This window comes from Oryzias latipes, chromosome 16, assembly GCF_002234675.1.
Source record: "Oryzias latipes chromosome 16, ASM223467v1".
Lineage (NCBI taxonomy): Eukaryota > Metazoa > Chordata > Actinopteri > Beloniformes > Adrianichthyidae > Oryzias > Oryzias latipes.
In genome coordinates, this window is record NC_019874.2 from 32,239,563 (window position 1) to 32,266,505 (window position 26,943).

A 26,943-nucleotide genomic window follows, 5' to 3' on the forward strand; every position below is an offset into this window, starting at 1 on the left:
GAAAACAACACTGTTTGGACCTTTTGAAATTCTTTACTATTGAGAACAAAATTATAAGTAATTTACATTTTTTCAACAAACTGTTGATCAATAATAACCTAATAAACAAATCACAGAGGGAAGTAAATAAGTAAATAGAATAATAGAAATGCGAGAGTTAACTTATGTCATGAATCCAAAAGGTTTTCATGTTAATGATGTTAAGAACACTGAAAAATAATAGCCCATCACTACCATGACGTCACTTCCGGCCTTTATTGTGAAGCAGTCAGCGGAAGTGAACGCCGGCAGTGACGCGAACATGGTGGACAGTGTTTCCGCAGAGAAGGTTGCTCCTCGGTGGGATTTGACGGAACATGATGAAGAAACGGGACCCGCTGGTAGGTTTTCTCCCCCCGACATGAAGCTGCTTCCACCCCCCGCGTGTGGGAGCTCCCCTCCGCCCGGAGCGGCGTCCCGGCCGGCGCCCGCAAACCTACGTCGCGGCGGCTGCGGGCGCCGTCCGGCGGATCCCGGCTTCTTCGAGCCTCCTCCGCGACTCGTTAGCGGCGACTGACGCTTCCGGGTGGCTGTCCCCAGGTGGGGTGGCGCGCACTCCCGGGGCCCCGTGCTGACCCGTCCTGGATTCTGTGACCTTAGCGGCTACGCGCTTGTTGTTAGGGTGAGAAAAAAAAGTTAGTTTGTGGTTAAAGTGAGGTCATGTGATGACCGGAGATGTTGGAGCGCCGCGTGACGATTGTGACTCTGCTGTTGGTGAGACTTTTCAATCAAAGTGGGCATGACACAACCCCACGTGCCCTCGTGGGCGGGACCTCACCTGTCAGGCGGGGGTGGCGGTCCCCGTCAGTTTATCAAAGGTGAGTCGAGGGCCTGATCCGCTCCTCCTCCTCCTCCTCCTCTCTGAAGGGTGATATAACCCCGGAGGAACTGCAGGCCAGCCCTCCTGGATCATGGAAGCATCCTGGGATTTGTCTGCTATCCGGACTTGGAGAAGTCCCGGAAGTGTCAGAGCAGATCCTTGGGGGGGGGGTCATCAGAACCATCTCTGCTCTACTACGATTCACTCATCTGTGCCAGAGTATGGGGAGGATCATGACGGATAGACCCGCTGGCCTCTGGGGGGAACCACAGGCTGGACCTGACACCACCTGATGGATTCTGAAAAGACACAATGATGCTGATGATTGCACTTTGCTCCGCCCACTTTAAATCATCCTAACGACGTAGAATTGGGCGGGACGTTTGGTCCCTCCACCTGCCAATGAAGAGCAGAATCAAGTGAAGCTGACATTCGTTGATCAGAATTGCTCTTCTTCGGTTAACCCCGCCTCCTAAAGGAAAGCGGACGCCGCCACAGCAGGAAGCGTTAGAACCCTTTTAGCTCCCACGGGTTCTACCGTCATCTATTGGTGAATGGAAAACCAGTAGAAAGAGCGCCACCTACTGCATGAGAAATGCAGGAATAAGACCCCAAAGGGGCCCCTGGTACTAAACCTATGGGGGCCTTTAAATCAGTCTCTGGGTAAAGCAGGAGGAGGACGGGATGGACTCTGGTTCTGTTCCAGTCTGCTGTGGTCCAAAGGGACTTGTTCTCAGTGTAGCGGGTCGCATGTGCGCCCCCCTCTGCGCCCATGAAATGTGTAAAGTTGTCTTTTTAAAGAAAAGAAAAAAAAATGTCTGCAGTCTGTACCTGTGAAGGTCACAGTCGTATGTCGGGGGGGGGGGGCTCTGGCTGGTTGTGTGGAGCTGTCAGAGTTGCGTCACTCCTTTGTGTTGTTGTCTTTTCATCTGTTGCTGCTGTGGTGTTGCTGACGCGTTCAGGTTCTGTTGGAAGAAGCTAAACGTGTTCGTCTGAAACCCAATATGGGGTCATGGGGTCATGGGGGGGCGTGTCCTGCAGGTCAAACCAGAACTGGGTCTTTCAGAGAATCTGTAAGCTGAGCGCCGTGTGAAGACAGAAAGACTCCGCCAGACATCAGCAGGACTTTGGGAGTTTGATGTCGCCCCCCCGCCCTAGAGGGTTGGAGGGGGGGGGGGGGGGGGGGGGGTTCTTCCTCTCTGCTGAAGATCTGTTTTTTTTGTTTAAAGAAGCTCATGTTTCTTTCTTTTCAGACGTTTTCTTCCTCTGCTTCTTTTCTGTTTGTTCGTATCGTTAGCAGACATATTTCTGTTACAGCCATAAAAACATCAAGATGTTTGGCTCACTGATGACATCACTGATGACATCAGTGATGACATCACTGATGACATCACTGAGGACATATCAAAGCTACTGTCTGCAACTTTTAGTCTGTCACAACATAAAAAGGTTGCAGCAAAACTCCCCAACGCCACCAAGTCTGTCATGTGAGACTCAAACAGAACTTTAGTAATTGAATCAAATGAAAAAACCTTTTGAAGGATTGCTTTTTCATTTGAATTTTTAGTCGTTTGATGCAGCTTTATTTAGAAAATGAAAAAGCATTCCTGGTTTTGACTTTAATGTTGAATTATGCTGCAGAATCGCTTCCATACATTCATGGCTACAATGCTCAGCTTCTCAAAGCGGGTTTGAAGCTGCTTCAGTCCTAAGTGCTGCTGGGACCCGGACTTGGTCTTCAGTGCAGCGGAGAAGCCCGTCCCACAAAGATAACTCAGCCTTTGTCCCAAGAGTCACAGAGTCTGTGACGTGGCTCAGCCTCCGTGTGGAGTCAGATGTCAGTGAACTGGTCCTCGTCTGCAGAGCTGAAACCAGCTGGAACTGGAGCCTCATACTGGGAACTGTTTTCTGGAGAGTACCTAGAAAGAATCCCATCAGGGGTGTGATCTGCTGCCTGGCTGATGGAATCACTGAGGTGGCCTCATAGTCAGCAGTGTTGATGACTCCATGCAGGTCCTCCTGTCCCACTGCAGGCTCTCTGGAGGAGAACTGGTCCGGCTTCTGTTCCTTTACTTTTCCAACGATGTCCCTCAGATGGACCGGGAGGTTCTCCTCACAACATTTTTCTGCTCCTACAACACTCTTATTGCCCCTCTGAGCTCAAAGGCTCGGGGCAGGAGGACTGTTCCTGGTGGCAGCTTGACGTTCAGCGCCCGTCTCTTGCTTTTAGTTCATCCATGACCTCATCTACTTCAGAGGAAATGGGCCTGGATGCCAGAGCTTCTCAGAGTCACGCAGCTTTAGGGCAGATCTTCCTGATGAAGCCCTTTAGTCCTCCCTGCCATAGTCTGCACCATCACTGGAAATACCCCTGCACCTCTCCACTTCTGCCCCGTCTCAGGCAGGAAGCGGTCTAACGTTTTGAAAAGCTCTTCAGCTGAAGCTCAGACGTATGAATAAAAAGTCAGATGACGTGCAAACCTACAGAAACATGTTTGCTGCTGTCAGGTGCTTCATCAGCTGTTCCTGAAGACCGTCCCGCATGCGTCTGGCCTCAGAGGGACGGTTTTTATTTTGGCCTCATCCATGGTGACCTCATCTGATGCTGCCGGCAGCCCCAGCTCCTCTGCGAGGGTGGGGGGCTTTTAGCCCTGACCACTTTGGAACGCCTGCTTGCATGATGCTAATGGTGCTCGCTGGTTTACTTTAGCGGCGTTCTCACGGCGGGATGTTTGTCCTGAATGTTCAGCACGCTTTACACTCAGCGGCTTATCGGCGTGAAGAGGCTGCATCGCGGTGAAGTGACACCTTCAGTTCTTTGGCTTCATGCTGCCAACGTTTTCAAAGTGAACACTGCGGTCTTTCCCGCCACAGTCACTGTGAATCCCTCCGTACGCTTCGGCGCAGTTCCTGTCCACGGAGGATGGTTGCGATACAAATGCTGATCTGCACGGTCAGATCAGAGAGAAAGTTTCCTCCTGATGAAGATAAAGGTTGTTTTAAAGAAGCCGGCGCAGTGATACAGAACATTTATCCTCTGTGACCGGAACTACTTTTTTAGGCGTGTGTTATCCCATTTGAATCAGATTGGAGCATTTATCAAGATCATGGTATAACTGACACCAACTCCATGATCCTCGGGTCCCCCCCCCCCCCCCCCAGCACCCCCCCCCCCCCCCATTTGAGAAACACTGCTTTCGCCGAATATACTCATGTTAGCCACACGATAGCTGGATGCTGGTTAGCTGGATGCTGGTTAGCTGGATGCTGGTTAGCTGGTTTCTGGTTAGCTGGTTTCTGGTTAGCTGGTTAGCTGGATGCTGGTTAGCTGGATGCTGGTTAGCTGGTTTCTGGTTAGCTGGTTTCTGGTTAGCTGGTTAGGTGGATGCTGGTTAGCTGGTTTCTGGTTAGCTGGTTTCTGGTTAGCTGGTTTCTGGTTAGCTGGTTTCTGGTTAGCTGGTTAGCTGGATGCTGGTTAGCTGGTTTTTGGTAGCTGGATGCTGGTTAGCTGGTTTCTGGTTAAGTGGATGCTGGTTAGCTGGATGCTGGTTAGCTGGTTTCTGGTTAGCTGGTTTCTGGTTAGCTGGATGCTGGTTAGCTGGATGCTGGTTAGCTGGTTTCTGTTTAGCTGGATGCTGGTTAGCTGGTTTCTGGTTAGCTGGTTTGCTGGTTAGGTGGATGCTGGTTAGCTGGTTTCTGGTCAATTGGATGCTGGTTAGGTGGATGCTGGTTAGCTGGATGCTGGTTACCTGGATGCTGGTTAGCTGGTTTCTGGTTAAGTGGATGCTGGTTTGCTGGATGCTGGTTAGCTGGATGCTGGTTAGCTGGTTTCTGGTTAGCTGGATGCTGGTTAGCTGGATGCTGGTTAGCTGGTTTCTGGTTAGCTGGATGCTGGTTAGCTGGATGCTGGTTAGCTGGTTTCTGTTTAGCTGGATGCTGGTTAGCTGGTTTCTGGTTAGCTGGTTTGCTGGTTAGGTGGATGCTGGTTAGCTGGTTTCTGGTCAAGTGGATGCTGGTTAGGTGGATGCTGGTTAGCTGGATGCTGGTTACCTGGATGCTGGTTAGCTGGTTTCTGGTTAAGTGGATGCTGGTTTGCTGGATGCTGGTTAGCTGGATGCTGGTTAGCTGGTTTCTGGTTAGCTGGATGCTGGTTAGCTGGATGCTGGTTAGCTGGTTTCTGGTTAGCTGGATGCTGGTTAGCTGGATGCTGGTTTCTGGTTAGCTGGATGCTGGTTTGCTGGATGCTGGTAAGCTGGATGCTGGTTAGCTGGTTTCTGGTTAAGTGGATGCTGGTTTGCTGGATGCTGGTTAGCTGGTTTCTGGTTAGCTGGATTCTGGTTAGCTGGTTTTTGGTAGCTGGATGCTGGTTAGCTGGTTTTTGGTAGCTGGATGCTGGTTAGCTGGTTTCTGGTTAAGTGGATGCTGGTTAGCTGGATGCTGGTTAGCTGGATGCTGGTAAGCTGGATGCTGGTTAGCTGGATGCTGGTTAAGTGGATACTGGTTTGCTGGATGCTGGTTAACTGGTTTCTGGTTAGCTGGATGCTGGTTAGCTGGTTTTTGGTAGCTGGATGCTGGTTAGCTGGTTTCTGGTTAAGTGGAGGCTGGTTAGCTGGATGCTGGTTTGCTGGATGCTGGTTAGCTGGATGCTGGTTTGCTGGATGCTGGTTAGCTGGATGCTGGTAAGCTGGATGCTGGTAAGCTGGATGCTGGTAAGCTGGATGCTGGTTAAGTGGATGCTGGTTAGCTGGTTTCTGGTTAGCTGGATTCTGGTTAGCTGGTTTTTGGTAGCTGGATGCTGGTTAACTGGTTTTTGGTAGCTGGATGCTGGTTAGCTGGTTTCTGGTTAAGTGGAGGCTGGTTAGCTGGATGCTGGTTTGCTGGATGCTGGTTAGCTGGATGCTGGTAAGCTGGATGCTGGTTAGCTGGATGCTGGTAAGCTGGATGCTGGTTAGCTGGATGCTGGTTAAGTGGATACTGGTTTGCTGGATGCTGGTTAGCTGGTTTCTGGTTAGCTGGATGCTGGTTAGCTGGTTTTTGGTAGCTGGATGCTGGTTAGCTGGTTTCTGGTTAAGTGGAGGCTGGTTAGCTGGATGCTGGTTTGCTGGATGCTGGTTAGCTGGATGCTGGTAAGCTGGATGCTGGTTTGCTGGATGCTGGTAAGCTGGATGCTGGTAAGCTGGATGCTGGTTTGCTGGATGCTGGTAAGCTGGATGCTGGTAAGCTGGATGCTGGTTAAGTGGATGCTGGTTTGCTGGATGCTGGTTAGCTGGTTTCTGGTTAGCTGGATGCTGGTTAGCTGGTTTTTGGTAGCTGGATGCTGGTTAGCTGGTTTCTGGTTAAGTGGATGCTGATTAGCTGGATGCTGGTTTGCTGGATGCTGGTTAGCTGGATGCTGGTAAGCTGGATGCTGGTTTGCTGGATGCTGGTAAGCTGGATGCTGGTAAGCTGGATGCTGGTTTGCTGGATGCTGGTAAGCTGGATGCTGGTAAGCTGGATGCTGGTTAAGTGGATGCTGGTTTGCTGGATGCTGGTTAGCTGGTTTCTGGTTAGCTGGATGCTGGTTAGCTGGTTTTTGGTAGCTGGATGCTGGTTAGCTGGTTTCTGGTTAAGTGGATGCTGATTAGCTGGATGCTGGTTTGCTGGATGCTGGTTAGCTGGTTTCTGGTTAGCTGGATGCTGGTTAGCTGGTTTTTGGTAGCTGGATGCTGGTTAGCTGGTTTTTCGTAGTTGGATGCTGGTTAGCTGGTTTCTGGTTAGCTGGATGCTGGTTAGCTGGTTTTTGGTAGCTGGATGCTGGTTAGCTGGTTTCTGGTTAAGTGGATGCTGATTAGCTGGATGCTGGTTTGCTGGATGCTGGTTAGCTGGATGCTGGTAAGCTGGATGCTGGTTAGCTGGATGCTGGTTAAGTGGATACTGGTTTGCTGGATGCTGGTTAGCTGGTTTCTGGTTAGCTGGATGCTGGTTAGCTGGTTTTTGGTAGCTGGATGCTGGTTAGCTGGTTTCTGGTTAAGTGGAGGCTGGTTAGCTGGATGCTGGTTTGCTGGATGCTGGTTAGCTGGATGCTGGTAAGCTGGATGCTGGTTTGCTGGATGCTGGTAAGCTGGATGCTGGTAAGCTGGATGCTGGTTTGCTGGATGCTGGTAAGCTGGATGCTGGTAAGCTGGATGCTGGTTAAGTGGATGCTGGTTTGCTGGATGCTGGTTAGCTGGTTTCTGGTTAGCTGGATGCTGGTTAGCTGGTTTTTGGTAGCTGGATGCTGGCTAGCTGGTTTCTGGTTAAGTGGATGCTGATTAGCTGGATGCTGGTTTGCTGGATGCTGGTTAGCTGGATGCTGGTAAGCTGGATGCTGGTTTGCTGGATGCTGGTAAGCTGGATGCTGGTAAGCTGGATGCTGGTTTGCTGGATGCTGGTAAGCTGGATGCTGGTAAGCTGGATGCTGGTTAAGTGGATGCTGGTTTGCTGGATGCTGGTTAGCTGGTTTCTGGTTAGCTGGATGCTGGTTAGCTGGTTTTTGGTAGCTGGATGCTGGTTAGCTGGTTTCTGGTTAAGTGGATGCTGATTAGCTGGATGCTGGTTTGCTGGATGCTGGTTAGCTGGTTTCTGGTTAGCTGGATGCTGGTTAGCTGGTTTTTGGTAGCTGGATGCTGGTTAGCTGGTTTTTCGTAGTTGGATGCTGGTTAGCTGGTTTCTGGTTAGCTGGATGCTGGTTAGCTGGTTTTTGGTAGCTGGATGCTGGTTAGCTGGTTTCTGGTTAAGTGGATGCTGATTAGCTGGATGCTGGTTTGCTGGATGCTGGTTAGCTGGTTTCTGGTTAGCTGGATGCTGGTTAGCTGGTTTTTGGTAGTTGGATGCTGGTTAGCTGGTTTTTCGTAGTTGGATGCTGGTTAGCTGGTTTCTGGTTAGCTGGATGCTGGTTAGCTGGTTTTTGGTAGCTGGATGCTGGTTAGCTGGTTTTTCGTAGCTGGATGCTGGTTAGCTGGTTTCTGATTAAGTGGATGCTGGTTTGCTGGATGCTGGTTTCTACGTCGTCCTCTGGGTTCTTGTTTGCGGCTTTTCTTCAGGTTTCTACAGTTTCTGCCTGGAACTGAAGTTTGATTAAACCTGATTCATGCTAACGTTATGACTATCATCATAAGCTGACTAAAACTACAGCTTAGTCTTTAGAACTACAAGATTAGCTTCTATTTTGGAAATACCAGAGGAGAGGAGACGCTTTAAGGATTTTAGTACTTTAGAACCTCTTGTGTTTTGTTTTCCCACAAACTGATAAAAACAGTTCTAAAGTCCTCTTTCTGAGGATCTTCTCCGTCTTAAATGTCGTTTTTGAACAAATCAAAAACTCAGAATCTCAAAACTCGCTGTTTTACAATGTGAATCAGATCTTGGGTCCTGTAGTTTAATGTTCTAACTCATGATAGCTTCATGTTTATATGAGGTTCTGCTGATGAAAGTGTGTAGCACACGTTAGAAGAACGTTTTCTCCTTTTAAACTAAACCGTTCTTCAAAGAATGCATGTTAGTTTTTGTTTTTTCTGATTGTCAGCTTTAGTTTTTGGGTTTAGCGCATGCAGCCCCTCCCATCGTCCTCTCAGCATTAGTTTTTGGGTTCCTTCGGGGTCAGCACTGGGGAACCTGCAGCCTGCCAGAAGCTCCGGCGCCTTCAGGTGTGAGTCAGGAACCTCACAGTCAGCCGCTTGTTTGCTTTTGCTGTGTACCTGCCAGAGGCAGCAGGTGGGTGTGGAACTGTCTGCGGGCGCTGCAGGGGGCGGGGCTTCTCTGAGCCACAGCCGCCTCCTGCACCTTCCTGTCTTCTTTCACGCTCTGCTGTCTGGACCGAAGATGAGTTTTCATTTGTAGCTGCTAATAAAGCTGTTGTTTTTATTCAAGTTGACAGCTTCCTCCTGAGGTCAAAGGTCAGCAAAACACCAGGAGCAGTTGTAGACTAGAGCCAATGACTTGTATTACGTTTTGTTAAAATTGCTTGAACAAAACTTGAGAAAAATGGGAAAAATCAAACATTTTAACAAAAAATGGCCACCAAGCCTTAGGTGATGTGGCCATCCCATAATAATTTCAAAACTTCCTTTGAACATCCCCAAAACGTGTGCATTGGTTTCATTGGAGACTTTTGCCCACATTTATTTATTTTATTGAACATTTGTAGAATAAAATTATGGAGCCCGTGTTCCGACATGGAAAAATAGATCAACTAGATCTCCTTCCCACAAAATAATATCTCGTTCCCTCATATTAATTATATTTTTCCCTGGAAATAATTAATTCATTCGAGCGACATAATTATTCACGTCATAAGTCATTCATAAACACGGATATACTTTCCGTCTGGCCGCAAAAGCCGCTTTCAGCGGTAACTTCCGCGTCTTCCGTTCCAGATTTCTTTATGGTTCCGGCTTCTACAGATTGGTAAACGGCGTAGACTTATATACTTATATACTTATATACTTATATAGCGCTTTTCTACCTACAAGGCCCCAAAGCTTTACAGTCACACACACATTCACACACTGATGGCGGCTCCGCTGCCGAACACTGGCACCAACCTCCCACTAGAGTCAAGGTCTTGCCCAAGGACACTTCGACTCATGGGCGTGCAAGGCGGGAATCGAACCTGCAATCTTACGATCATGGGTTGACCGCCCTACCGCTGAACCACGGCCGCCCCCAGATTCACTCTGTGGATGTTTGGTTCTCCTCCAAACACAGGGAGCTTACAGCACCTCCTCCCTGTGGTTCTCCTCCTCTCAGTGGAAGGTGGAGTAAACCTCCCCATGTACTGCAGACCCCCCCCCCCCTCCCCATGTTTTGATGTTATCATCTGATCTGATGGCTGCTACTATCCATTAGGGAGGGGTGGGGGGTCTCTGCAGTTTCTGTTCCAGCAGCAACAGTCATGGTGGGGGGGTCCTGGTTCTGTTGGTTCTGGAGCTCCTCACTGCTGTGTCCCAGTGGACAGCCACCTGGGAGGGAAACGTGGCAGGGAGTGGCGGGGAGGGGCGTGTCCAGACAGGTGTATCAGATTCCCGCTGACTCTCTGGTCAACATTTGCTTCCTGATCCTCGGCTCGGACGCGTCGCTCGGGTTCTTCTCCTGGTCTTGACCTTCTCTGGAGTCGCCATGCTTCACCTCCTCTGTCCCTCCTCTGTGAGGAGTTCAGACGAAGAAAAGGGAAGTGCAGAGCAGCAGGAGCTGCAGGCAAGTCTGGGGGGGTTGGGGTCTGAGTGTCTGTTTGCATCATGCTGCAGTGGAGAGGTCAGTCGATCTGAGTGCAGTTGTGATGGTCAGGGAAAGCGTGGGGGGGGGGGGGGGGGGTCACTGCTGTCCTGATGAGGGACACAGACGCCTCATGACCTCCGTTTGGCGAGCACGTCCCAAGTTTCCAGAAGGCTTCCTGTGTCTCAGGTTCTCCTCGTCTTTGTAAACTGCTGACAGTTTCAATAAAGTTGTACTTCAAACAAGGAAGTCACTGACTGGCAGATACATACAAACGTTATTTACTAAAGGTTGCTAAGCAACAAGAAGGACTCTAGTGCTGCTGGATCTGAGGTGTAGATGTTTGTGAAGGTTTCTCCTCAGATGATGATTCCCGCCTTCAAATTCTAAACCTTTATTAGCCATTCCAGCAAATACAGAAGAATGAAACAGAGGCGTCACCCTCATGGACAAATGTTGGACCCGATGCTTCTGTGCCGGTCTGCTGTAGAAACAAACATGGAGAGCAGCTTAAATGTCAGACCTTCTCCATGTGTCTGCAGTTCCCCTCCTGCCCCACAGGGGGCATATCTGCCAGGAAAGAGCAGGATGCTGCTCTAAGCTCCATCAGCTGCTTATCGTGTCAATCCTCTCGGTGTATCAGCTCAGCAGCCCTGCTGAACCGGTCAGGAACCGGTCAGAACCCAGAGCCGGGTCTCCACAGGAGACCATGAAGTGACTGGAACCTCGGTGGAGTCTGACTGATGGAGCGTCGTCGCCTCACCTGAAACGTAGGAACATCCCCGCTTCTGTCTGAGCTGAAGAGGAAGAGGCTGCAGCTCCTCTGCTCAGGACACCTGTTCAGTGTCACACACACACGTAGATGCACACACACACACACACACACACACACACACACACACACATGTAGATGCACACACACACACATGCAGATGCACACACACACACACACGCAGATGCACACACACACACACACACACGTAGATGCACACACACACACACACACACGTAGATGCACACACACACACACACACACGTAGATGCACACACACACACACACGTAGATGCACACATACACACACACGTAGATGCACACACACACACACACGTAGATGCACACACACACACGTAGATGCACACACACACACACACGTAGATGCACACACACACACACACACACACGTAGATGCACACACACACACACACGTAGATGCACACACACACACACGTAGATGCACACACACACACACACGTAGATGCACACACACACACGTAGATGCACACATACACACACACGTAGATGCACACATACACACACACACGGATGCACACACACACACATGGATACACACAAATGCACACATACACACACATGGATACACACAAACGCACGCGCACGCACACATGGATGCACACACACACACATGGATACACACAAATGCACACATACACACACATGGATGCACACACACACACATGGATACACACAAACGCACACGCACGCACACATGGATGCACACACACACGGATGCACACAGGTACATGTGATAATCACAGACCTGTCGTTCACGCCTGTATGTTTGCTGCTGGGTTTTGGTGCTGACCTATGGTTCTACATTCTACGGAGGTTCTGTTGTGTGACCCGTGTTCTGAAGCGTTCTCTCATCACTGCTGCTGTTCTGCAGCGCAGCACGTCAGGAACACGTGTTTCCACATCACGTCACGGAACAGGAGCCGGACTTTGGACCGAGGATCCGGGGTTTGGCAGCTGGAGGAGGAGGAGCAGCTCCTTCCTCACACCTGTTTGTGATCAGTGGTCATTGGGCAGTGAAGGCGTGCCCCCCAGCTCACAGGGAGCCCCCACCCGGCTGCTAGTATTTGTCTGCAGATCCGTGTGGCGTGGAACCGGCATCCTGCTCTCCTGGCTGCTCAGGTTTCCTTCCTCCTGACGGGTGTCGGGTCCTCCTGTTTGTTCACCTGGGGGGGGGAAACCGATCCTTCGCTGAGGCGGAGATGCCCCCCCGTCAAACCGGATTATGAAATACTGGGAGTAGAAGAGAAACACTGAGGGTGGAGGACAGCCCCCCCCATACTGACTTTAGGCTGAAACGCTGGGATTGTCCTTTTCAGAGGGGAGATGCTGGATCCCAGCAGGTTCTCTGAGGCGAGAACACGGAGAAAAAAGCCTGGGGGGGCAGGAACCATGTTTGGACAACAGCGCCCCACATGAGCAGTATTGGGACTGCAGGGCTGTTCCAGCTGGTCTCTATTCAGGACGGAAACAAAAACTCTGCTGGACTTAAACTTCTGTCAGTACTTGTGTGGGCGGAGTCAGTCTCCTGTGGCGGAAAACAAAACACTCCAGCATTAGAGAGAATGTTAGCGGAGCAGGACGGTTCTACGGAGAACGAAAGCAGAATCACAAGGACAAGAATCAGACTGGTGCAGCACAAACTGAGAATGTAAACACCCCAATGCTCCACCCCCAATGCTCCACCATCAATGCTCCACATCAATGCTCCGCCCTCAATGCTCCACCCCCAATGCTCCACCCCCAATGCTCCACCATCAATGCTCCACCCCCAATGCTCCACCCTCAATGCTCCACCCTCAATGCTCCACCATCAATGCTCCACCCCCAATGCTCCACCCCCAATGCTCCACAATCAATGCTCCACCCCCAATGCTCCACCATCAATGCTCCACCATCAATGCTCCACCCCCAATGCTCCACCCTCAATGCTCCACCATCAATGCTCCACCATCAATGCTCCACCCCCAATGCTCCACCCCAATGCTCCACAATCAATGCTCCACCCCCAATGCTCCACCCCAATGCTCCACCCCCAATGCTCCACCATCAATGCTCCACCATCAATGCTCCACCCTCAATGCTCCACCCCCAATGCTCCACCCCAATGCTCCACCCCCAATGCTCCACCCCCAATGCTCCACCGTCAATGCTCCACCGTCAATGCTCCACCCCCAATGCTCCACCATCAATGCTCCACCATCAATGCTCCACCCCAATGCTCCACAATCAATGCTCCACCCCAGTGCTCCACCCCCAATGCTCCGTCCTCAATGCTCCGCCCTCAATGCTCCGCCCTCAATGCTCCACCATCAATGCTCCACCATCAATGCTCCACCCGCAATGCTCCACCCCCAATGCTCCACCCTCAATGCTCCACCCCCAATGCTCCACCCCCAATGCTCCACCCTCAATGCTCCACCCCAATGCTCCACCATCAATGCTCCGCCCTCAATGCTCCGCCCTCAATGCTCCGCCCCAATGCTCCACCCCCAATGCTCCACCATCAATGCTCCACCCTCAATGCTCCACCCCCAATGCTCCACCCTCAATGCTCCGCCCCAATGCTCCGCCCCAATGCTCCACCCCCAATGCTCCACCATCAATGCGCCACCCCCAATGCTCCACCATCAATGCTCCACCATCAGTGTTCCACCCCAATGCTCCACCCCCAATGCTCCACCCCAATGCTCCACAATCAATGCTCCACCCCAATGCTCCACCCCCAATGCTGCGCCCCCAATGCTGCGCCCACAATGCTCCACCCTCAATGCTCTGCCCTCAATGCTCCACCCCCAATGTTCCGCCCTCAATGCTCCGCCCTCAATGCTCCACCCCCAATGCTCCGCCCTCAAATCTCCATCCTCAATGCTCCACCCCCAATGCTCCGTCCTCAATGCTCCACCCCCAATGCTCCGCCCTCAAATCTCCATCCTCAATGCTCCACCCCCAATGCTCCGTCCTCAATGCTCCACCCCCAATGCTCCGCCCTCAATGCTCCATCCTCAATGCTCCACCCCCAATGCTCCGTCCTCAATGCTCCGCCCTTAATGCTCCGCCCTCAATGCTCCATCCTCAATGCTCCACCCCCAATGCTCCGCCCTCAATGCTCCACCCCCAATGTTCCGCCCTCAATGCTCTGCCCTCAATGCTCCGCCCCAATGCTCCACCCCCAATGCTCCGCCCTCAATGCTCCGCCCCCAATGCTGCGCCCACAATGCTCCACCCTCAATGCTCTGCCCTCAATGCTCCACCCCCAATGTTCCGCCCTCAATGCTCCGCCCTCAATGCTCCACCCCCAATGCTCCGCCCTCAATGCTCCGTCCTCAATGCTCCAACCCCCAATGCTCCGCCCTCAATGCTCCATCCTCAATGCTCCACCCCCAATGCTCCACCCTCAATGCTCCACCCTCAATGATCCACCCTCAATGCTCCACCCCCAATGCTCCACCATCAATGCTCCACCCCCAATGCCCCGCCATCAATGCTCCACCATCAATGCTACACCCTCAATGCTCTGCCCTCAATGCTCCGCCCCCAATGCTCCACCCCCAATGCTCCGCCCTCAATGCTCCATCCCCAATGCTACGCCCTCAATGCTTCACCCCCAATGTTCCGCCCTCAATGCTCCGCCCTCAATGCTCCACCCCCAATGCTCCGCCCTCAAATCTCCATCCTCAATGCTCCACCCCCAATGCTCCACCATCAATGCTCCACCCCCAATGCTCCGCCATCAATGCTCCATCATCAATGCTCCACCCCAATGCTCCGCCCCCAATGCTGCGCCCACAATGCTCCACCCTCAATGCTCCACCCTCAATGCTCTGCCCTCAATGCTCCGCCCCCAATGCTCCACCCCCAATGCTCCGTCCTCAATGCTCCACCCCCAGTGCTCCGCCCTCAATGCTCCATCCTCAATGCTCCACCCCCAATGCTCCGCCCTCAATGCTCCACCCCCAATGTTCCGCCCTCAATGCTCCGCCCTCAATGCTCCACCCCCAATGCTCCGCCCTCAAATCTCCATCCTCAATGCTCCACCCCCAATGCTCCGTCCTCAATGCTCCACCCCCAATGCTCCGCCCTCAATGCTCCACCCCCAATGCTCCGCCCTCAATGCTCCACCCCCAATGCTCTGCCCTCAATGCTCCACCCCCAATGCTCCACCCCCAATGCTCCATCCTCAATGCTCCACCCCCAATGCTGCGCCCACAATGCTCCACCCTCAATGCTCCACCCTCAATGCTCCACCCCCAATGCTCCACCCCCAATGCTCCGCCCCCAATGCTGCGCCCACAATGCTCCACCCTCAATGCTCTGCCCTCAATGCTCCACCCCCAATGCTCCACCCCCAATGCTCCGTCCTCAATGCTCCACCCCCAATGCTCCACCCTCAATGCTCCACCCCCAATGCTCCACCATCAATGCTCCACCCCCAATGCTCCGCCATCAATGCTCCACCATCAATGCTCCACCCCAATGCTCCGCCCCAATGCTCCACCCCCAATGCTCCATCCTCAATGCTCCACCCCCCTTCTGCGTTCTCCATTCAGCAGCTTTTGAGGCTTTTTGAGGCGGTGAGGGAATAGTCGGTGAAATCTGTTTTGTGATTAGTCAACTTTACAAACCAGTCATCAAAGTAAAGTGTGTTTTCCTAAATAAAAATTATAATAAATGTAATAACCTTTCCAGAAGTGGGTGAAGAACATTGTGGGTAACGGTGTTGATAAGTTTTCTTCCTGGGTTCTGGGTTTGTTGTGTATAGCTGCTTGTTTAGTTCAGTGTTGTTGATGGGATGTCCTGCTGTGACCTCAGCGCTGCTTCCACCAATGACTGAAGATGTGAAGCTGAAGTCCCATCAGTGCAGATCTGGATGTGTTCTGCACATCAAAGACCCCCGCTCTGTGAGGGGGGAGGGGGGGCACAGCTGTGGTTCTTTCATGCTCTTCCCTGAAGATCAGCACCTCTTGATGGGTGAAGCATCCATCCTGTAGCAACACATCTAGGTTGAGTTCTCCTCCACCCTGGTGGATGGGTGCGTCTGTGTCCATAATCGTCCTCCACGTCTGGACTGAGCGGTCAGATGAGATTCAGATCTTGACTACATGGAAACAGTAGAAACCCTCAGAGCAGAGAACTGTCTGGAACCAGCAGAACCTCTCTCAGATGTCTTCTTCGTTTGTCTTCCAGCATTCTGAGAGCCAACCCTGCAGTGAAGATGAGAACATGGTTCCTGTTCTGACCTCCAGAAGAGCCAGTGAACTCCCGGTTAATGAAGTAGTGTGCACCCTGCAGGTACGGTACTGACGCGCCACAGAAACCGCTCAGGTGGTCAGCTTCCAGTTCTGGTTTCAGTTTGTTCTGCTGTGAAAATGAGGATGAAGAGCGCCGTCCAGACCTCCTCAGCGTCTGGACAAAGCATCCCTGCAGAGATCCAACGTGACGGATCAGAGAAACACGCTAATGAAGGCTTGTCATGTGATCACATCAGAGGGTTTTGTTGCATCAGATCTCTCAGACGTGCACGTGAGGCATGTGCATGTGAACACACATCCATGGCCTGTGGGGCTGTGAGACTGAGACCCATGAAGTCCTCAGAGAGGACAAACGTCTGCTCTGCTGCTCCTCACCCTTCACCAAACACTTCGCCATCCTGACCCCCCTCCTCTGCTGCCAACAGGCCGACCTGCAGGGGGGGCTAACCCAGGAGGAGGTGTGCCGGAGGAGGGCGTACCACGGCTGGAACGAGTTTGACATCAGTGAGGATGAGCCGCTGTGGAGGAAGTACATGTCCCAGGTGAGATGCTGCTGACGGTTAAGGACAGAAGAACGTGACTGGTACCCCCCCTGCAGAGCCGGGGGGGGCCGTCTTTTTCTCCTCTGATGGGGAGCTGCAGCTCTAAAGCTTTTCCTTCTCCTGTCTCTGCAGTTCAAGGACCCTCTCATCCTGCTGCTCCTGGCGTCCGCCGTCATCAGCGTCCTCATGCGCCAGTTTGACGACGCCATCAGCATCACCGTGGTACGCTGCCTTTCCACACTCAGGTTAGGGGGTGGACGCCTCCACGGGGCTCAGGAAGCCTTCAAGGCTTCTCCTGACTGTTGCCACGGTGACGACAGAGCAGGAAGTTGAGTGATGTGTGTGTGAAGCTTCATCTCAGTGTCATCAGAGTGAAGGTGGACCGTCCAGAACAATCTGGAGCGTCACACACAGAACCATCCAGACTAGAGAGGAACCTCTTTTCCCGTCACCTCCAGCAGTAATGAGAAGGTTCTGTTTGTGTTCCTCAGGCCATCATCATCGTGGTGACGGTCGCCTTCGTGCAGGTGCGTCTATGTGTGTAGATGTGAGTCTTTAGATGTGTGTGTGTAGACGCATATGTGTGTGTAGATGTGAGTGTGAAGACGTGTGTGTGTGTGTGTGTGTGTGTTTGGTGCTGCTTTCATCTCGTGTTGTCTGTTTTCAGGAGTATCGTTCAGAGAAGTCTTTAGAGGAACTGGGGAAGTTGGTTCCTCCAGAATGTCACTGGTGAGTTTTTTCTGTTCTACAGTCACATGACCTGAAATGTTCTTCAGGTAGAGAACAACGGCAGTCTGATCCTGAAGGAACACACAGGAACACATTTCTCTGTTCTTCAGAGACTGGATGTTCCTGATCCTAGAAATATTGCTGAGATAAAAGAAAGTTCTAGAATCTGGACTTGTGGGAGAGTTTTTGGTCTTCAATGTGGTCCAGGTAGATTCTGTTGGTACCAAGTGGATCCCTGAAGGTCCAGGAACATCAGCCTCTGTTAGATCAGAGTTCAGGACAAGAACAGTAGAATCCAAGTCCTTAAATGTGTCAGACCTGCTGGAAGTCTGGAGAACTGGAGACTTCAGCTGATTGAATGGATCCGTATATCAGAGTATCATCAGCAGAAGGATGGACATGTTTGCTGCTGCATGAGGGCAGCTGATGGAAGAAACTGGACTGGACCGAGCACAGAGCCCTGTGGAACACCACGATGGACTCTGCTGAGTTCAGAAGAACATCTTCATCAGATTGAATCTGAACATCTCTGTAAAGTCGGGTTGGAACCGAAACGAAAAGCTGAAGATCCACAGAAAGATGTTCCTGATGCTCGTTCAGGGAGTTCTGGAAGTCCAAAGAGACTTCGAGAAGTTCTGGCTAAGCAACCACTGAAGATGTGCTGACTGAAAAGGTCTGAAGAAGATCATGAAGTTCTGAAATCTAGAGAAACCATCAGAACCGGGACTCTCAATCCACAGAATCAATGAGAACCTGAGCTTCTTCTAGTTTGTTTCAATTCATGAAGAACAGGAAGAAGTTCTGGCGGGTTCTTTCTTATGATCCAGCTCTCTGTCTTTGATGGAGAACTCTTTCTGGATCCAGACTGGATTCTTTAGCTGCCTTTCAGAGGATCCTGGACCTCTGGTCTGGGTTTTTTTTTTCTGTTTAGTCTGTTTTTATTCCATTGTTAGCGTTTTGGTCCTCTTATAACGCCTTCCATCAGGGTTCCTGCCTTTTATTTCTTTGAAGGACCTCCTAGAGGATCTGAGATGTTCTGGCTTGTTCTTGAGGGTTTGAACCCCCGCAGAAGCTCAGTGTCCAGCCGCCTCCATTTCCTCATGGAGGAGCAGCTCATCAACTTCTCCGCCTCACTTTAGCTGAAGTTCCTGACCCTCATGGAGGTCCTCATTTAGCTGTGAGCTCACCACTGTAAGTCAGGAAGAAGTCTGACCGTTCACCTGTCTCCACCCCCCAGCATCAGGGAGGGGCGCCTGGAGCAGATGCTGGCCCGGGACCTGGTTCCTGGGGACACGGTGTGCCTGTCAGTGGGGGAGAGGGTCCCTGCAGACCTGCGCCTGTTCGAGGTACACAGATGTTTGGGGCTGAGGTTAAAGGGAAATCTAGAACCGGACCAGAGTTTCTGATGGAGGCCTGTGTTTGGACCTTCAGGCGTTGGATCTGTCGGTGGACGAGTCCAGCCTAACGGGAGAGACCACGCCCTGCTCCAAGTCCACCGCCCCCCAGCCCACGGCTTCCAACAGAGATATCGCCTCCCGCAGCAACATCGCCTTCATGGGGACGCTGGTGCGCTGCGGGAAAGCCAAGGTAGGCACAGCACCCCTCCGTCTGTTCTGGATCCGGACTGATCCCGAACCAGCAGTTCAAGGCTTTGAGACGCTGTTCTGTGTGTTCCTCAGGGCATCGTCATCGGAACAGGAGAGAACTCTGAGTTTGGGGAGATCTTCAAGATGATGCAAGCTGAGGAGGTTTGTGTTCCAGAGAGAACGCACGAAGAAGCTGCAGATCTGAACGTTCCTCAGAGGAACCCTGCAAGGGAGCCATGTTTTCTCTACAGCTCAGATGTTTTCTGTACAGCTCAGATGTTTTCTCTACAGCTCAGATGTTTTCTCTACAGCTTAGATGTTTCCTCTACAGTTCAGATGTTTCCTCTACAGTTCAGATGTTTCCTCTACAGTTCAGATGTTTCCTCTACAGCTCAGATGTTTCCTCTACAGCTTAGATGTTTCCTCTACAGTTCAGATGTTTCCTCTACAGTTCAGATGTTTCCTCTACAGCTCAGATGTTTCCTCTACAGTTCAGATGTTTCCTTTACAGTTCAGATGTTTCCTCTACAGCTTAGATGTTTCCTCTACAGTTCAGATGTTTCCTCTACAGTTCAGATGTTTCCTCTACAGCTCAGATGTTTTCTCTACAGCTTAGATGTTTCCTCTACAGTTCAGATGTTTCCTCTACAGTTCAGATGTTTCCTTTACAGTTCAGATGTTTCCTCTACAGCTTAGATGTTTCCTCTACAGTTCAGATGTTTCCTCTACAGTTCAGATGTTTCCTCTACAGCTCAGATGTTTCCTCTACAGTTCAGATGTTTCCTCTACAGCTCAGATGTTTCCTCTACAGTTCAGATGTTTCCTCTACAGCTCAGATGTTTCAGATGTTTCCTCAGTAGTTCTTGTTTGTGTTCAGGCTCCAAAGACTCCTCTCCAGAAGAGCATGGACCTCCTGGGGAAGCAGTTGTCCCTTTATTCCTTCTGCATCATTGGTAAGTCTTGGACCACGGTTCCTGACCTGGATCTGCGTCCCGCTCATCGCCGTCTGCTCTGTTTCAGGGGTCATCATGCTGGTGGGCTGGCTGCAGGGGAAGAAGATTCTGGACATGTTCACCATCGGTGTCAGGTAGCCTCACTTCCTCCCTCGGTTATGGGGCGTCATGGTGGACTTTCAGGGCTCTTATCCTCTCCGTACCTCCAGTCTGGCAGTGGCTGCTATTCCCGAGGGTCTGCCCATCGTGGTCACGGTGACGCTGGCGCTTGGCGTGATGCGAATGGTGAAGAAGAGGGCCATCGTGAAGAAATTGCCCATCGTAGAAACTCTGGGTATGGCGCCCCAGACGACTATGTTTATGTGTTCACCCTTCCTGTTAGAGGAAACGCTGTGGTGGGGGCGGGGCTTTCCCCGTGAAGGTGTTCAACCTCAGCCTCTGCTTCCCCTTCAGGCTGCTGCAACGTCATCTGCTCAGACAAAACAGGAACTCTCACCAAGAACGAGATGACCGTCACGCAGCTGTTCACGGCAGACGGCCTCCACGCCGAGGTGGGAACCGACCAGAAGTTCCTTATCGTTACTCTGAAGACGGTTCTACACCTGTAAAAACCTTCACTGAGGTGATTTGTGCCCTGGTTTTCGTCTGGCAGGTTACCGGCGTGGGCTACAACGGAGCCGGAGAGGTTTTACTGAGCGGAGAGGTTGTCCAGGGATTCTCCTGCCCTTCAATCAGCAAAATCGTGGAGGTGACGGAACTCATCCAGCTTAAGATTCAAACACTAGACTCTTGACCCCCCAGGATTTCCTGAGGTGTTGTTGGAGCGCTTCACCCGTACAGATCTGAAGGAGGTTTTGGTTTGTCCTCAGGCCGGCTGTGTGTGTAACGACTCGGTCATCAGGAACAACAACCTGCTGGGCCGTCCCACCGAGGGCGCGCTCGTCGCCCTCGCCATGAAGGTAAACCCCTCCTCTACTCCTACAGGCTTCAGAGCTTCAGGGCCTCCTGGACCTTCCCCAAATATTCAGGTGCAGCCTAAACCCTCCAGTCTGAGCTCAGCCCCCCCACACCTTCATATCTAAAGCAAAGGCTCATCAGGGCGATCACAGCATGCACTCCTGCCATGGGTCCTGATGACATCACCACGTGACCTCAGGGGAAGCTGTGGGGTGGGAGGTGCGTCTGCTCACTGCCTGACCCCCCCATCCTGATGGAGTGGTCACAGTCCAAAGAGGCTTTAGGTCTTTGTTTGATCCCTCTGTGGATTCAAACCCACGGTGTCCCTGTCTGAGGCGGTCGCCCCCCCCTTGCTCTGCTGTTTGGGGCTGAGGCCTGACGTCTGTGTGCAGATGGGGCTGGAGGGCGTGCAGCAGGAGTACGTCCGCCTGGAGGAGCAGCCCTTCTCCTCGGAGCAGAAGTGGATGGCGGTCCGTTGCGTTCACCGCACCCAGCAGGTGAGGAGGGGGTGGTCCTGGCGGTTTTGGGGCGCGCCGCCGCAGCTCACAGGCGTCTGCTCTGCAGGATAAGGCGGGGGTTTACTTCGTGAAGGGGGCGTTCGAGCAGGTGGTCCGCTTCTGCAGCTCCTACAGCAGCAGAGGGGCGGCGCTGCCGCTCAACAGCCAGCAGAGGGAGCTCTACCAGCAGCAGATCAGCTACATGGGCTCCTCCGGCCTGCGAGGTAACTCCAGGACCTCCTGTTGGCCCCGAACCCTTTCTCCTGCTCACTGCCCCCTCCCCCCTCAGTGCTGGCCTTCGCCTCGGGCTCTCAGATGGGAAACCTCACCTTCCTGGGCCTGGCGGGCATCATGGACCCCCCCAGAGAAGGAGTGAAAGAGGCCATCAGCGCGCTCACCAGCTCTGGAGTCACAGTCAAGATGATCACCGGAGACTCTCAGGAGACCGCCATGTCCATAGGTGAGAGTGTTCTGGAGCCAGCAGTTCTTCATCCTCCTCTGGTTCCTCACGTTCTCCTCTGCGCCTCCTGCAGCCAGCCGCCTGGGCCTCCTCTCCAAAGGATGCCAGAGTCTGTCGGGAGAGGAGGTGGACCATCTGGACCTGCAGCAGCTCTCGCACGTCGTCCTCAGAGTAAGCCTCCACACCCCAGCAGCCCGTGTTTGGGAGTACGGGGGGTGTGTCATTAACACAGACTCCGCCCTCTCCCCGCAGATCGCTGTGTTTTATCGAGCCAGCCCGCGACATAAGCTAAAGATCGTCAAGGTGGGTGGAGTCGCCGCAGAGATGCTTTGTTCTGTTTCCGGATGGCGTTGGGGCGTGGCGGTGACCTTCCAGCAGCCCAACGCCATCAGGAAACCTCCAAGGTTCAGGAGAACACCTGTGTAGCAGCTCCTGAACATCATCTCCCATCATGCCCTTGGGTGTGCAGTCGCTGCAGACTTATGGGAAAATGTAACCCTGCCCAGCTTCTCCCTCCAGTCCCTGCAGAGCCTCGGCGCCGTGGTTGCCATGACGGGGGATGGCGTGAACGACGCCGTGGCTCTGAAGGCCGCCGACATCGGCGTGGCGATGGGCCAGACGGGCACGGACGTCTGCAAGGAGGCGGCAGACATGATCTTGGTGGATGATGACTTCCAGACCATCATGTGAGTCCGCAGGTTTTGGCGTTTCCCGTTCAGACGGGTTTTCCTCACTTCCTGATCTGCCTGCAGGTCTGCCATCGAGGAGGGAAAAGGGATCTACAACAACATCAAAAACTTTGTCCGCTTCCAGCTGAGCACGTGAGTCAGAGCTCCGCCCCCCTTTGCCTCAGGTTCTCCCCCCGCCCTCTGACCCCGCCTTCTCTGTGTTCCCCTGCTGGCGGTCAGGAGCATCGCAGCTCTCACCCTCATCTCCTTGGCAACGCTGATGAACTTCCCCAACCCTCTGAACGCCATGCAGATCCTGTGGATCAATATCATCATGGACGGACCGCCGGCTCAGAGGTACAGCTGCATCCTGGGAAGTGTAGTCCGTGCAGCAGCGTCAGGGTTGTGTGTGGTGTTCGGTTTGCAGATGTGAGACAACAGCATGCAGAACAAACAGCTGGAAGGCAGTTTTTCTCTAAAGTTTCGACAAAATTTAGATTATTTTTCCATAAATAAGCTGTAGGGAATGAAAGTGGACTGCATTCAGTGAATAAATGGAAAAGAAGAAGTTATTTAGAAAGAAAGACAAAAAAAATGTTTGAATAAAAAGTCTTGAAAAACAATTTTTTGTTTTTCTAAATATTTTATTGAATGTATTTTGTTTTTACCCAAAAATATTTGGATTTAATTTATGAATGTTTTTTGACATAAATGATTTAAGAACCCAGGAAACCCAGATGGGTGGAAACAGAAAAAGCCCCAGCATGAACACCTCATGTTCGTCTGTTTTGGGGACGCATCCTCCCTCCCTCCTCTTTTTCTTCCCCTCTGGGCGTTTCCCTTCAGAGGTCGCCACAGCCAATCAGCTTCCTGCCCCTAACCCCGTCCAGAGGTTTCCCGCCGCCGCTCTCTCCTGGCGTCTGTAAACAAACACCGACGGTTCTTCCTGGACCATCAGATCGTAGTTCTCTCACCTTTGTAGTTCTTATAGTTCTTCATTGTTCTGGAATGTCAATGGGTGTGGAACATGTCACCATGACAACAAAGTCTGCCCCGCCCCCCCTTCTCTAAAGTGCTTTTATTTTGAAATTCCTCATGAACGCTGAGGTTATTAGCTGTTGCAGGTAGAGAGACCAGCTGGACGCGCTCTAATCCCATGAACCTGTTGGCAGTTTGGGGGTGGAGCCTGTGGACCGTGACGTGATCCGGAAACCCCCCCGCAACGTCAAAGACAGCATCATCACGCGCGGCCTCATCGCGAAGGTCCTGGTGTCGGCCATGATCATCGTCTGCGGGACTCTGTTCGTCTTCTGGAGAGAGGTGAGCAGCGCCGCTCGGGGCGCCGCCGCAGACCCGCTCCCGTGCTGACTTCCTGTTCCTGTTCCAGTTGCAGGACAACGTGATCACGCCTCGAGACACCACCATGACCTTCACCTGCTTCGTCCTGTTCGACATGTTCAACGCTCTGAGCTCGCGCTCACAGGTAAGCCCCGCCCCCTCTGAAGCTCCAGCGGGAGCGCCTTTCCGGTTGCTGACGCCGTGTGCGGCTGTCCCCAGACCCGGATGGTCCATGAGATCGGGCTGTGCAGCAACCGGACCTTCTGCTACGCCGTCCTGGCCTCCCTCATGGGTCAGCTGCTCGTCATCTACTTCCCCCCCCTGCAGAGCGTCTTCCAGACGGAGAGCCTCAGCGTCTTCGGTAAGACCAGCGGCTGTGGCCCCCCCATCCCATCACCTGCTGCTGGTGCACGGTCAGAAACCCCGCTCAACCAGAACCTGGTTTTTATGAGGTTATGTCCCAGACGGAAACCTTTTAAGCTGAAATTTCCTTAGAGGATTTGGGCTCAAAGGTGATGAAACCTGAAATTCAGCCTCAGCAGAAGCAGAATTTAGGTTTGAAGCTCCTGATGTCTGAATGTTTGAAGTGAGACACGAGGACCAAAGGAGAACCGGAAACATCTGCAGAGTCTCCTTTGGTCTGAAGCTCCTCGTGTCTCACTTCAAACAACTCCTGAGCCGGTAAAACGGAGGAGACGGAAACAGCAGCAGGTGGTCAGGAGAGTCCAGCCTTTAGGAAGGCAGGAGACGCTTAGGCGGCGGGTTTGGTTGGTTCTAGCCGGCGGTTCTAACCGGTCCGACAGCTGGCTCCACCAGGTGATCTGCAGAAACTGAACGGCGGCTCTGTGTCCCCCCCAGACCTCCTGTTCCTGGTGGCCCTCACCTCAACCGTGTGCATCGTCTCCGAGCTCATCAAGAAGGTGGAGCGGGTGCGAGGAGCACAGAGGAGCCCCCCCACCGACATATTCCTGGAGGTATGACGCCGAGCTGCACCCCTCCCCTCTCACAGGTGCAGCTGGCGGCTCCGCCTCCTCACACTGCAGACTGTTTGCTGAGGGCCCCCCTCCCCCCACATCAGCTGACTGGATTTGACTGCAATGGCTGCTGGGAGATTTCCCTGATCTGCAGCTGCACCTTGAACTGCACCTTCCTGCCGCCGAGCGGCTCCGCGCCTCGATGACGGCACACGGCACGTGCACACGTGGCCGTCGCCCTTTTATACCGGTCACTTCTGAGGCGATGACCACTAACTGCCCCCCCCCCCGTGTTTCTGGGACCATCCAGCCCAGGTGGAGGTGTACCTGGACAAACGCCCCCTTCAACCAAAGCTCCTCTTCCTTTGATCTTTGAATCAGCTGACGGCGCCGCGGGTCCGGCCTGTGGCGGTGACATCATCACAGGAGACGTCCACCTTTTCTAGGTTTTAACTGGTCATTTTAACCCGATGCCCCGCCCACTCTGCCGCCTGCAGCGACGTCTGCCAGGAGGAGAGACTCCGCCTCCAGAGGGCGCTGTTCGTCTTCACCTTTAGTTTTCATGAAAGTTCTGTTCCACTGGATTTTGCGACCCGGTTCTGAGATTGCAGGGCTTCAGCAGGAAGTGCTGCTGCTGTGAACCGGGTCCGCTTTGGTACCGTCACACCCTGCTGCGACTCCGGTTCTGTGACCAACGGCTCTTTGAACTCACATCTGGACCCGTTCTCCTCTGGTGCCTTAGAGCCGAACCGCACCCCCCCCTTCGGCTGTCCCTGTTTCAGTCCGCCGCGGCGCCGCTGAGACGGGCCTCAAGCAATTAGTTGTTCCTGACAGCTTCTCTGACCGGCTGCTGTCCAGAACCGGGTCCAGTTTTCTTTGATGTTAGTTCTGGGTTTCTTTTACTGTACTGATCCGACACTGGAGTGTTTGGACTCTTTAGTTCTGCTTCAATAAAGTATTTGGGTTTGGACTTTTATCTGAACGTGTCGGTGGAGGTGTTGGTCCTGAAGCCGGTTGAAGCGCACCGACAGCTTTAGGCAGTTCTTCCTTTTAGGTGGAGGTCACGGGGTGAGGTCACGGGGTGAGGTCACGTGGAGGTCATGATTGATCCGCAGCATGAAGCCGGACAGTAGAACGTCTGAATGCAGGAGAACCGGGTCCAGTTTCTCCTGATGTGGCCCGAGAAGCTCGTGATCTACGTCCATCACAGTGTGGTTCTAGGTCCACGAAGTTCTGATCCGGCTTCTTGAAGTGAAGTCTGAGGGACTTCTTCACTGAGGTTCCTGCTGGGGAAGACGTCTCACCTGAGTCGGACTCAGCAGGTAAGTGACCTGCTGGGACTGACATCAGGACAGGTTAGTTACCATGGCCACCAAATGTTGACGTTCTCCCACTTCTGGAACTGTTCTTCATCAGGAAGAATCCAGGAAAACCGTTGTTGAATTTTCAGGAAATAATTGTTAAATTCCTCAGTAAAAGTATTCAGTCATCTACAAACATCTGGATTTCTGCTCCTCACAGCCTGGACCTCCTCTGGGAGGCTCCTCTGTCCTCCACCTGCAGTAATGACACCTGTTTGAACCTCAAGCTCTCGCATCCTTAGAACAGCAGACTCAGTGTGAAGCACGGGGTGGAAGCATCATGGTTTGTATGAAGGAAGGGATGAATGGAGATTTTGGACAAACACCTCTTTCCATCATTGAGGACATTGAAGATGAAACGTGTCTGGATCTTCCAGCAGGACAGTGATCCCAATCACATCACCATGGCAACCAGGGAGGGGCTTCATGAGAAGCACTTGCAGGTTCTGGAGGGTTCTAGCCAGACTCTGGACCTCGGTCCAACAGAGGATCTGTGGAGGGACCTGAAAGTCAGCGTTTCCATCCCAGCATGAAGAATGGACCGAAGCTGCTGAAGGCCTTCAGGAGACCTTTGACCTTTGAGCGTATAATGAAGGACTGAGATGACCTGTAGATCCTGAATCAATCCACCAGAAATGACAAAGACGTTCCTTAAAATCCATGTTCTCTGGGTTCTTTCTGTTCTGATGAGCAGCACAGACTCTGATCTTTAGGCGCAGAACTTC

General features: G+C 52.5%; 1 protein-coding gene across 1 annotated transcript; it reads left to right on the forward strand.

The window, feature by feature from the left end:
- Positions 1-125: 125 nt before the first annotated feature.
- On the forward strand, positions 126-25,833 carry atp2c1 (ATPase secretory pathway Ca2+ transporting 1). The gene is made up of 27 exons (XM_023964679.1): positions 126-380; positions 16,089-16,193; positions 16,579-16,695; positions 16,828-16,917; positions 17,187-17,222; positions 17,363-17,424; positions 18,662-18,770; positions 18,856-19,011; positions 19,104-19,172; positions 19,888-19,963; positions 20,031-20,097; positions 20,173-20,297; positions 20,417-20,514; positions 20,616-20,711; positions 20,833-20,922; positions 21,313-21,417; positions 21,485-21,641; positions 21,707-21,877; positions 21,951-22,048; positions 22,130-22,180; positions 22,397-22,563; positions 22,630-22,698; positions 22,786-22,902; positions 23,718-23,865; positions 23,933-24,028; positions 24,103-24,244; positions 24,742-25,833. Exons 1-27 carry the CDS (start codon positions 357-359, stop codon positions 24,861-24,863), a joined length of 2,763 nt encoding a protein of 920 aa, XP_023820447.1. The 5' UTR covers positions 126-356; the 3' UTR covers positions 24,864-25,833.
- Positions 25,834-26,943: the final 1,110 nt, after the last annotated feature.

What these genes read in the sequence shown, in the direction of transcription:
- atp2c1 (XM_023964679.1), top strand. Translation starts at nt 357, where the DNA reads ATGATGAAGAAACGGGACCCGCTG. An exon ending in GCCCATCGTAGAAACTCTGG is followed by an intron (nt 20,298 to 20,416) that starts GTATGGCGCCCC and finishes CTTCCCCTTCAG; the next exon opens with GCTGCTGCAACGTCATCTGC. An exon ending in CAGACGGCCTCCACGCCGAG is followed by an intron (nt 20,515 to 20,615) that starts GTGGGAACCGAC and finishes TTCGTCTGGCAG; the next exon opens with GTTACCGGCGTGGGCTACAA.